Source organism: Arctopsyche grandis, chromosome 1, assembly GCF_051622035.1.
Source record: "Arctopsyche grandis isolate Sample6627 chromosome 1, ASM5162203v2, whole genome shotgun sequence".
Classification (NCBI taxonomy): Eukaryota; Metazoa; Arthropoda; class Insecta; order Trichoptera; family Hydropsychidae; genus Arctopsyche; species Arctopsyche grandis.
The window spans coordinates 25,200,515-25,212,708 of NC_135355.1; the positions used below are offsets into that span (position 1 = coordinate 25,200,515).

The 12,194-nt window shown below is 32.9% G+C and overlaps 2 protein-coding genes across 3 annotated transcripts; both read right to left on the reverse strand.

The window, feature by feature from the left end:
* Positions 1-5,798: 5,798 nt before the first annotated feature.
* LOC143912814 (kelch-like protein 12) lies at positions 5,799-8,468 on the reverse strand. 2 transcript variants are annotated; one of them, XM_077432223.1, is made up of 10 exons: positions 8,218-8,468; positions 7,988-8,139; positions 7,714-7,916; positions 7,446-7,640; positions 7,210-7,383; positions 6,942-7,094; positions 6,689-6,876; positions 6,410-6,617; positions 6,041-6,227; positions 5,799-5,956 (listed from the first exon to the last, which is right to left on the reverse strand). In XM_077432223.1, exons 1-10 carry the CDS (start codon positions 8,346-8,348, stop codon positions 5,814-5,816), a joined length of 1,734 nt encoding a protein of 577 aa, XP_077288349.1. In that variant the 5' UTR covers positions 8,349-8,468; the 3' UTR covers positions 5,799-5,813. The 2 variants fall into 2 exon arrangements, with proteins under 2 accessions (XP_077288349.1, XP_077288338.1); XM_077432212.1 differs by having other exon boundaries at positions 5,800-5,956; positions 7,714-7,919; positions 8,218-8,462.
* A 726-nt stretch (positions 8,469-9,194) lies between these two features.
* Positions 9,195-11,851, reverse strand: LOC143921198 (kelch-like protein 5). The gene is made up of 10 exons (XM_077444430.1): positions 11,784-11,851; positions 11,564-11,699; positions 11,340-11,494; positions 11,072-11,271; positions 10,617-10,988; positions 10,392-10,544; positions 10,174-10,322; positions 9,892-10,096; positions 9,467-9,653; positions 9,195-9,385 (listed from the first exon to the last, which is right to left on the reverse strand). The coding sequence occupies exons 1-10, from the start codon at positions 11,785-11,787 to the stop codon at positions 9,219-9,221; spliced, it is 1,728 nt and encodes a 575-aa protein (XP_077300556.1). The 5' UTR covers positions 11,788-11,851; the 3' UTR covers positions 9,195-9,218.
* Positions 11,852-12,194: the final 343 nt, after the last annotated feature.

Here is a 12,194-nt window from a genome sequence, read left to right on the forward strand (position 1 = left end):
GCTTTTTTAGATGAACCTCATTTAATTAAACCACTGGAAGAAAATTTAGCGCCTGGAAAATGGAAAAATGGCCTTGCTCTATATATTGAGCCACTTTGGTGCGATCACCTAGGGAGGACCCCTGTGAAAGGAGAAGGCGATAAAGGGATTATCCCGTAGGGTCAGGTTAACCCTCATAATCATATTTTTCGCGGCCCGAACAGGTGTAGCGAATCCGGGGGCCGCAGGCGAAACGGGGAATTAATACGACGCCTGTTTCGCGCTTTATATGTTTTTTCATCCCATTAAACATGTATCATTTCAAACGTAACCCGCGTTCTGACATAACAGTAGCGCACTAAATATACACCATAAAATGTTTATTACGATATTTTTATCTTTATTAAATAATACTTCCTTATAAGAAATACATACATACATATGTACATATGTATATGGAATCATCGCATATATGTACATATTTTTCAACGGCGAAAATAAGCAAAATCGGATTGGATACAAACATGCGGTCATTTAACCATAGAACTTCGTTTTTATCCACACCTTATATATACTCGTACATATGCAATCGGTTCCAATTCTCCATTTTTAAGTAAAAACAGGTTAATATGAATTGAAAAAAATAATCTTGTCCAATTGTTTGGGTTCCCCAGAATAAATCTACTAATAACCATAATTAAACCAATGTATATGTCACAGTGAAATTATAATTACACTGACTTTTCAGTGAACTCATATCTAATTACATTTTCACTGGGTATAGTAATATTGTCACTGCGGAAATTACATACTCAATGGCCCCTTTTAGTGAAATTTTAATTCTTGACAATTGGATGATGGTGAAATGCCATTATTTTAAGATTATTGTAAGTGTGCTACACAAGTTGCGCTACCCCACGTCACAGCCCCGCTCCTCTTCATCCCCTCTCTGATGCCGAACTCGCGCTCACACGCCCTCCCCACAACCCCGTTGTTGGTTTTATTTATTTGAGGTTAAGTTAAGCTAGGTTAAGTTAGAGTTAGAAGTACGACGTGCACTATCGCATGGTGTATTAAATGACATTGAGAAGTGAATTTGTAATTATATTGTTACATCCGTACTCACTGCTTGAGTCAGTGAAATTGTAATCTCACAAGAGAAATTATAATTTCACTAACAATAACATTTTCACTGTAACATATAAATATATATCAATGGCATTCCGTCATTAGAGCAGGGGCTCTTCACCTTTGAGATTTAGGAGAATAGTGACGGGGGTTGACCGGATTTTTAAAAATAAGATTTAAGTAGTACATATTTAGGAGTGAAGATGATAATCCCAATTATCAATGTTGGTATTGGTAATTGGGAAAAGAAAAATTCAGTTTGCGAATAACGTGCTGATCTTACCCGGCCCAATTTAGCCCCGATTTTCGATTATTTTGAACAATATTGGCGTTTTTGCCGATTGACTTGCTTTTAGTCCAGCTTCGGCGAGACGATGTCGGATAGTTATATGTAGATGATATTTCAATTTAATCTACTTTAAATTGATCTTGGATCATTTTATTCGTAGCAAAGAAATTCCTGGTTGCTATAATCATTTTTCGATCCACACGTGGGATAAATTTGCGTTTATCGCCACAATTCGCGCGCTTATTGATCATAGGATCAATGCTATTTTGAAATTGGACATTAATTTTCCCTCATTGTTGCAATTTCGTGGATAGAATGGTTTTGAGTTTTTAATAATGCAACAATGGCGATTATTTTTTCCCGAGGAATATCTCTTTTTCAACCTATTTAAAAACCCAAAGCAAATATTTGATAGAGAATTCAAATAATATAATAAAAAAAATTAAATAACAAACGTCAAATTACTTGAAAATTATAATATAACTGCAGCAAAAGAAAAACCACGTCTTTGTTATGGAAATAACTACAAATTTCTATATATACGCACGTGTTCAGTAATCAAATTTCAAAAGCAAACTGTAATCTCCCATTTCAAATTTGTTTAACTTTCTTTCGAAGAAAACTGTTACACAAAATCTTTTTTTGAATTTTTACAGTTGATAATAAAGAGGAGCGTACAAAAATAATGAACTCTAAAGGGGCTGCAGCGAGGTACATATATATGTATGTACATATTTATAGCCATTCCTATTGCGAACAAAACCTGCATACTGGGTGTCCGTAACAACCTGGCTATCGTCTGTAATACTATCGACAAAAAAATTCTAACTATGTATTAGTATAGACTTAATTTGTACATTATTGTACATCGAAAACAGGGAATTTTGTAATTTGGTAAACAGCTTAGGTTGAAAAAGACGTTCTGTATCACAAAATTATATAAACACTAGTTTTATGCATGTTGAAATTTCAACGGGTGCTTTCGGATTGATACATGATTTAAAATAAAGTTACAGTATGAATAGTAATACTTAATCGGAATCGGAACTGAAACAGAAATCGGGAATCAGTTATGCCAATTAAATTATGCAATAAAAAATCATAAGAAAATTAAAAAACCCGAATCGAATTCGAAATTGGAATCGGATTATATGAAAATTACGTATTTTTACAACGCGTGACGTAAGCAAAAATGTATGTTTAATTTACAAAACCCAATACCCACAATTATGTATAAACACACCCCGGTCATTGATTTTGCAACCTTGAATATTTCAAATTACATACATATATGTATATTAAATTTAGAACGGTTCCTTTGTCAGCCGTCGTGGTTTAATAGTCTCCAGCGCAGTCGAGCTGACGGATGGGCCCAAGTTCGACTCACGGTCGAGACATATCGAATTCATTTTATTTTTCAAATATCGTTAAAATATAAATTAATTTCATTTAAAGATATATATTTAATTGTTTAATATGAAAACAAAAAAAAATGGTTCAAAATCGGCATTTGCTATAATACGGAACATTTTTTCCAACTTAAGTTGTTTCCAAATTCTAAAATTCGCTGTTATCAATATATTCTAGTGTAAACATACCTTGTGAACAATGAAAAATATCAAAAAAATCAATGTAAATTAGTATGCTACATTGAAAATACACAATTTTGTATGGTATGTACAGATCTGACTCAATCGACTGTAATTATTTTCTCAGTATGAAATGTTTCAGATCAAAAAAGTTGAAGAACCATTCAAAACTCATTACAACAAGGCTTTCATCCGCAAATTCTCAGTGCACGCAATAAAATACTGGCAAACGATTTACAATTCCGATGGAAATTCGAAACACCGCTCGAAGGTTTTAGCACGCATTGTAACCCTTTGCGTGCGATTACAACGAGGTGAAAGTAATGCGTCGTTATCTCAAAGAGCCGAACGCGGCCATTTTCGCACGCTTCGTAAATTGCTCACGGCAATTGTTACATAAATATTGCGAGGTCGCGAAACCCCACAAAAGAGGAAAACGACCCAACGACCAACCCCAGAACCGAAAGTACACTATATGTACATATATGTACTATATGTTCATATGTACATATAAAGAGGCTGTGAAGTCAGAATCAAAGCTGAAATGAGTATTTTTGATTGAGACAAAATCTGTCATCATAAATTTTAAACGAGCTAGAATAAATCTTAAACCAAAATTGTTAAATGGTGGAAACTATTATATTACTTGCTCATTCTTGCAAATTAATCTCGCCAAATAAGCATTATCTCCCTACCTAATGTAATAATGGTTGTAGCTTATTTTTTTATAAAGTTTGCGTTTTCAATATATAATACATAGATTACACGATATTTAACATTCAACAAACAGCGATAATTATCTTAAATATCTTTTTACAATGATATTAATTTCATATTTTTAAATTTTAATATTTTTTGTTATATTTAATATCAAAAACATATTTTTAAATTGAAATTATTGAATTACATTAATGTTATTCAATAATTTCGCAAAACATTAAATATAATGTTTTGCATAACAATATTTAAAAACTTCCATATAAACATGTATCAACATCATAATTTATTGAAAAAGACTTATTGTAGAATACAAAATTATTCTTGGTGACATGAAGTTGCGAATCTCCAAGAGGCCATCAGCACCAATAGTATGAGCTAAAATATTATTTAAGGTTAAGAATCGTACATACATACATATATGCCCATACAAACCATCACCTTCAATTATATTCGTGTTGAGTGTATTGTTTAAGTCTCCTTTTTGGCATAATTTCGTCTCCATAATATTAAATACCTGAAAATGGCTTATAAACAATAGTATGTATAATATACTAATAAAAGATCGTAAAATATCGCAAGGCGGTTTAAAAATAGTTAAAATCCTTGCGGAACGGTCAGTTTTAGATTTAAAGGCGAAAATCACAAACACAACACACCGCAAAGAACTGTCAAACTATTTATTTATTTTATTTATTGAAAAATCAACAGACAACAGGATGTACATAGATATGTATAAAAAACAAATAGTAAATATATAATATATGTAACATCCGAGTCCAATAACAGATTTTTACAAAGATTATAAAAAAAAATGAAAAACTAAGTATTGTGAAAGTACCGCTAGCAGCGTAGGTAGTCATAAAAATCGAATGTACGGCCAGCATCTTCTGACGATCGCTTATATCACTATCAACATTCACAACAATATGAGTGACCTAAATATAAAATATAGAGTGAATTATAGGCGTTTAAACAATTAAAATCTGATATGGCCATATCACGGCAAACAGGTTACAAGATAAGTGACAACGCTTGTTGACGTTAAATAGACGTCAGGCAAGTCTACGGGCTCCGTTTTTAAAACGCGTTGTATACGATATTTTATCTCCAACGTAATGGCAGACGATACATTAACGTATATTGATGACCAAAATGAGCAATATGGCTCATTTTGGTCATTTTTCAAGTATGAAAACGATCGGATAAGAGATAAGAGATATAAAAAATTACCACACACGAAAACCATGTGAACTGTATAAGAGGTATGTAAAAATATAAACAAAAAAAAGAATAGGGAAAAAACGATCGGAACAGTGTGTACAAATGCGGTAATGTGGATAATAGTCACCGAGAAAGATGATGGAGTATTTTCAAACGTGTCTATTACGATTATTTTTCACCATCGTAATAGCGGATTTCATTTCCACATATAATGATGACGAAACCGAGCAAAATGGCAAAGAACCTAAGATAAGAACCCAAATTTCGTCAGGCGAAAAAATCGAAAGTGAAGTAAGAAGAGGCTAGTAATAAAAAAATGCTGATGGCCTGTAATACGTTTAGTCTAGTTTTCCGAGATTCTAGACATATCGAATTAAAATAAGTAATAACATTTTGTGAATTAATTCAAACTTCCCAATATTATATTATGTTTTGTTAGTATATTGTAAATATTTTGCTTTTGTTAAATTTAAATTAAAGAAAAAACAAAAATTATCAACAAAATATTTCAATCTACATATACATATTATACAAATGAAACAAGATATTTCTAAGAAATAAATTTTTATTAAAAATGTACAGAAACAGCCTCCGGTGAAGTTTCCGTCAGAGTTTTGTATTAAAATTATATATAACCAAACTTTGTATTTTATACAGGAAAGCGTTGGTTTTTTTAACTTCATTTTCATTTTGTTCCAACACCATTTAACATTTGACTAAAGATTTATTTGAATTCAAAATACATATAGTATTCTTAAATTCTAAATTACTCTTTATACAATGAAGTATGTCAAGCTTCAGGTGTGACCATATTTCTTTCTCAACACTTACATACATATGTATGTACATATATCAAAAAAAAATAATAAGAGTACATTTTAAATTATTTATTTCAACCAATTCATCGATACAGAGATTACATGCGTTGCTTCACGAGGACTTAAAACGTTGGCAACGCGTTTCCATTGACGAGAATTCACGTCATATTCTTGAACATCTGCCACCAAACCTTTATTCGGTACTGCTCCTCCTGAAACACATACACGTGTATTTAAAAATTTTAGTTGCATATTTTCTCAAATTTAAATTTGAAAAACATAATCTAATTTTTCACCGATGGCAAGTAAGTTTTTTCCAAAAGCTCCCATTCCAACTGCATACCGTAGCTCGGGAAATTCCCCGACAATAGACCAGGTGTTTTGTGTAGGATCGTAACGTTCAAGCGAAGAGTAAGTTATCAGACTAGGACTGTACCCGCTTCGACCACAAAGAGCATATAAAAATCCATTGAGAGCAGCTATCTATAATAAAATTAAATCCTTGGTTGCTTTTATACATATGATAAGCGCTCGTATATTTTTACCTTTCTTTCTCCTCCAACAAAACATTCGTAACTAGCAAAAACAAACATTTTTAAAAATAGCTCTATCGTTTTGCAGTCTTATAGAATAAATTATTTTATTAATAATACAAAACCACTCACTCCAGGCCAGTTTCTTTTAACCAGCATTGCAGAACAACTTCTCCATTTTCCGTTCGCAGGGCAAAACGCTTCTGTAGCTCCAGAAGCTGTGCCGCCAGCCCAACCACCAACAGTATAAAATTCATCTCCTAAAATAGCTACTCCATAGCATTCTCTAGGTGTTATCATAGGCGTAGAAAAAGTCCACAGCTTCGAATCAGGATCCCATCTTCAAACCGCATAACGCTCATCATTTGCATAATCCAATCAAATCAATAACCTATTTTACTAATGTACAACCTTTCCATTGTAGATAAAGGCTTATCCTGTCCTTCATCTTCCGTCAAATGTGCCTGAGATCGACGGTCATCTCTACCACCAGCGATGTATACAAAGCCTCCAATATACACAGCTGGAACGTGAGTTCTCGCAGTTTGTAGAGAAGGTAACACCGTCTTAACTTTCGTGTTAACATTGTAACTTTCCACCTGAAATGATATTTTATTTTTAAATGAGACAAATTTGCATCATTTTAAAGCTCGCAATTACTGACCGTATTCACAGCTTTTTCTCCACGATAGCCACCTATAATTAAGAGCAAATCGTTCAATAGCACCGCGCCGAAAGCTCGTCTGTCAACACTCATATCGAACAGTGAAATCCATTCGTTTTTAAAGGGATCAAAAATTTCAACAATCGACGATCGCTAAAAATGATAACAGCAATTAAAATTTACACCACATATTTAAGATACAATAATTTCGTATTTTTCTCATTTTGTAACATTAGTATTAGATTTATTATAATATTAGGCTACAAACGTTTTGATTGAACGAACCAACGATGATTACAGTGTTTGCAGATTGTCTGGCTTTCGTCTGTGAAGGTTTCAAAGTTTTACTATTGGGCAATAATATCCATTGCAAAGTATTTGTTATCATCTGATGGCACTTTGACAAGGTGCCACAGAACGGCTGAACTTCGTTGAAAATCGCCTGAAATAAATCAGGATTTAAAAAAGCAATTATCTTTCTTTTGTATTATGTATTGAACTTACTTCGTTTGGAATAAACGGCAATCTTATGCATTCCATCAATGGCATGACGTATTGACTTCGATCTTCTTTGTGCATTATCCATCGCTTAACACAGCTGAAAACTACGGCTTCTGAAGAGACGTTCAGAAAGTCACTTTCCAACACACGTTTTAATTGATTGATCTCAATTTCCAAAAATTCACCAGACTTAGAAACCTGTGAAAAATCGATCGAAACAATGAAAAAACTCACGCTCGATATAGTTCAATGTATGAAACATCTCGCTTACTTCGTCAAAATTCATTTTAACGTAATCGAATACATAACTTTGAAAAGTCATGTTAGAATGTGAGTTTGCGACGTTCAAAAACTGTATGCAGTTTTTTATGTTGATCAAATTCTTCATGAACTCAAAGCAACTTCCCACCAATGTTTGTAATTGAAATAATGCAGCAACTGATAGTATGTTCATCACTGTGTTCTCATTCAAATCTACTTAAAATAAACGCTTGAAAATGTTCCAATAGAATTAAAGCAATATTAAAAAGCAATATTTTTATTACTTATAATTCCAGTGTAGCAATATTCCAAAACTATTTGCGTGGCTTCGGAATCTACATTTTGAATTGGAATTTCTCTTGGTGACGATTCATCCATGAACATAAATTTGAAATAATCACTACATCCCGCTAAAACGAGACTATGCACTTTGTGTCTAAAATTTTAATATAAATTTTGAACCAATATACATATCATATAATTAATAATATTTAAGTTATTATCTCAAAGTAACCTCATTCCGTTGAACAGCAATGAAACATCGCACATTTTCCCATTCGACATTAGCTCATACATTCGCTCCAAACACTCAGAAGAATGTCTTTCATTGCGAATAATTTTAACATGAGCAATTGAGTCGCACATTTAAACTTCGACGAAAAAAACACGACTATACAATGTATGCTATTCAATGAAATTAGACTGGAAAACGCGTGAAATGATTCTGTAACCACACTGCGAAATGGTCTACGAAAATATAACTATGAAATTGCTAAGTAACATTTTACAGCGCTTCTAAAACAGTAATTGAGTTATTTCCTCGAAACAGACGGTGTTTTGTTTATGAATTTTAATTATATAACATTTCGTATAGTTGTTAATATTATTATAGATATTGGTACTTAATGATTATAAGATTCAATTTGGCTTCTAGATAAGTTATTGTCTTTATTCTTTTGATCCCCTTCATGCACTCATTCATTTTGTATTTTTAGTTAATACATTCATTATTATACATGTACAGTTCATACATTGATTATTATTCATATAGAAAAATACATTAATTTTGTATTTTTACTTAATTTTGCAAGTATACATACATACATACATACATACATAGTATAAAAAAATATATGATATTTTTTGATCGTACGAAAATTTAGCCTTGAGATTTTGACTGATTTGATCAGAATCGATTTCTGAAAAAATGTCTGTGTGTGCTAAATATTGTGTAGATAATTCGAATACTATTAATCCTATCATACTGAAACAGTTACTGAAATATTTATTATTACAATGTAAATTTTTTTTCAGTTCTATCTACAGTTTGAGAAGTACTTATCACAAGGATAAGATAGCGGTCAGTGTGACCACATCTATATATATAAAATTCAAAGCTACAATTTTATCAAAATAATACGATACAATCGAAAACAAATTTTGATATGCGTCAGATAGTGATAAATTCATCACAAAAGAAAAAAAAAACAATAATTTTGAAACAAATTTTATTTTTTATGTAATGTGTTTGCCGGGGTTAATTTTTTTAACGAGATTAAGAGGAATTGATATAATATTTGAAACTTTTCTTCCAATCTTCAGCGGCGCAAGACTTTTCCACTGATTGGCTTCGCTGTCGTATTCTTCTACATCATTCAAAGCGTCGGAATCCGTTGCGCCACCTGAAAGTGAAAAAAATTTTTTTTCAAGAGTTTATTTGAATTTCAACATATTTCAAGTGTTGTTTGCATCCGGGATCTCACCGACGACAACTAGGTTTCCTCTCAAAACACCGGCTGCAACTCCGTATCGAAGGGAGCTGATGTTGGCTACAAAGGACCACTTATCTAAATTTGGGTCGTATCGTTCCACGCTAGAGTACTTTAGAGCAGTGTGAGTGTTATTATCACGACCACCTATGGCATACAAATAACCACCAACAGAAGCCACCTAATACAGAATAAACAATCATTAATTCAATATTAAAATCATATTATAAGAACCAGGTGGCGCGACCCCTGTTTTTATTACAAAACTCGGCTGTAGTCAAGGAATTTTTCGTTTTCATCATGACATGTTGTACAATTTTATTTTCTTTCTAAGATATTTCCTCTTCCCGAACATTCCAATAAGGAGCTATTACTTAGGGGCCTGCGCCACTGTGTGTGTTCAAAATACAAAGGCTTACCCCAGGCCACATCCTTTTGGCGTGCATTGAAGCACATTGTCTCCACTTTCCAATTCCAGGACAAAATGCTTCAGTAGTACCGATTGCATTCGTATTGAAACCCCCTACTACAAATATCTCATTGCCCATTGTGGACGCACCACACCCGTATCTAACTGTAGACATAGGAGTGACGTAAGTCCAGGAGCCGGTTTCTGAATTCCATCTGTTGAGAATTGATGTTGTATATAGTACATATATTACATATATACATATCTCGGGTATATATAGGTATATACTTGCCTTTCTACAGTGTCAAGAGGTCCTGCAATATCTCGACCTCCAATGATGTATACGGAGTTACCCAAAACAACCGTAGCTGCATATCCACGACTTGTTTGCAATGGCGTCATCGGCATTAGAATTCCAGTTTTCAGATCGAAGCTCTCCACCTAATTATATTGCAAGTTAAATTTGAATCGGTAAATTACATATATCGTAAGTTAATTTCATTAAACTACCATATATGTATAACTGGAGTTAATGAGTCCACCGATGAGTAACAACTTTTCATCGAACAAAACGGCACTGAAGTGTCGTCTTTCAAACTTGAATTTCAACACAGTCGACCATTCTTTCTTGACAAAATCGTAAAATTCCACATAAGGAGATCCCTAAATTTGACGTCGACTGATTAATGATTTTTTTGCAAATATTTTAGTACTTTGAAAAAGCACTCTACTTACAGCGGTTGTCCACGATCCAATGACTAGAATCGTCGACAGCGGTTTTCGTGGTTCAGTTCTGAAAGATTTCAGCTGATTCTTTCTGCTGGGAAGAATTCGCCACTGTATAGCCTCGGTCACGAAGCCTTCGCAATGAGCTTCCAAACCACACATGGGCTTCACTTCGTCCAACAAAACTTGCGGTGGCAGAAGCGGCAGCTTCACAAACTCGAATATTGATCCCAGATGACGTGTTCTTTGAGAAGGATCGTGGGCATGCCATTTTTTGACGCAAGATAGCACTGCCATCTCTGAGAGTACGTTCAATTCTGACTTAAGAAGATCTGTGATTGTCTGAGCGTCCAATTTTACAAAATTTTCCGAAAGAACTACCTAAATATACAAACCAAACAAAAAAAAATTAGCAACAGTTCAACTACATACATATCTTCATACTTTACGTCTAAAAGAACTACCTCTTCAAAATTAATTTGAGCATACTTTAATCCAGCTTTTACTAAGTTTGGACAATACATTTTACCGAGTTCAAGAACGTCAACACAATTACTGGAATTTATAGATGGCTCTAAAAATTTACAACAAGCTTCCACTACTGAGTTCAATTGAAGCAAATATGCAGCCGAAATTATACTTTTTGCCGTATTTTCACGTATATCTATAATAAAAAAAACAACTTACATATTTAGTGTAACTAATATTTCAAAATGAATAAAATTTCTAAACCTATAGTTCCCGTATAACAAAACTCAATCAATTTCTTCATAGCGTCAGAGTCCACATTCTGAATTTCGATTTCTTTTATATCGGCAGAATTTCCATCAACATTCAATTTGAAGTAATCACTAGATCCGGCCATCACAACACAGTGTACATCACAACTGGAAAAATAAATTAAATCAAATTCGAATTCTAAAAATAAAATACGATTGTTGTCAAAGATCTCTCACATTTCCCCGTTGAATTTGATTCGTAAATCACAATATTGTTGACCTAGCATCAGCTCGTACATTCGGCCCAAATTCCAAATTGGATGCTGGAGATCCTTGAACAATTCCACTCTGCCCAAATCACACATTGTCACTGCTATAATTATTGTGTGAAAAATCAATACAACGAACTAAATTGATGTTTACTCAATTTAAACATTCTACATACATATGTACTTACGCATCCTTCCGTAACTTTTATACGAGTAAATAAATATATTTTCGAAATCTCCTCTTTATAATGCGGTTATCGTTTTTACATTAATTATTCTATATTATTATACATATATTTAACCACATAAAGATACTCTGGACAATTCCTGTTGTTTATTTAGACATTTCGTATATTGGCCTGTACAAACATGTTTGTTTTTCACATTAGCTAAATATCTCATTTTAATCTATTTCATTTACATATATGTACATATATAAGTATGTTTTGGGATGTGGTTTTAATTATGTTTGTATATAAAATAAACGCATTTTTTTTTCTAAGATAATGTTATCTTTTTCTTGTATCGTTACTAATTTTTCGTAATTGAACAAAAATTCTCGCATTTTCTCGAACGTCTTCCTCGTTTATTTATAATCT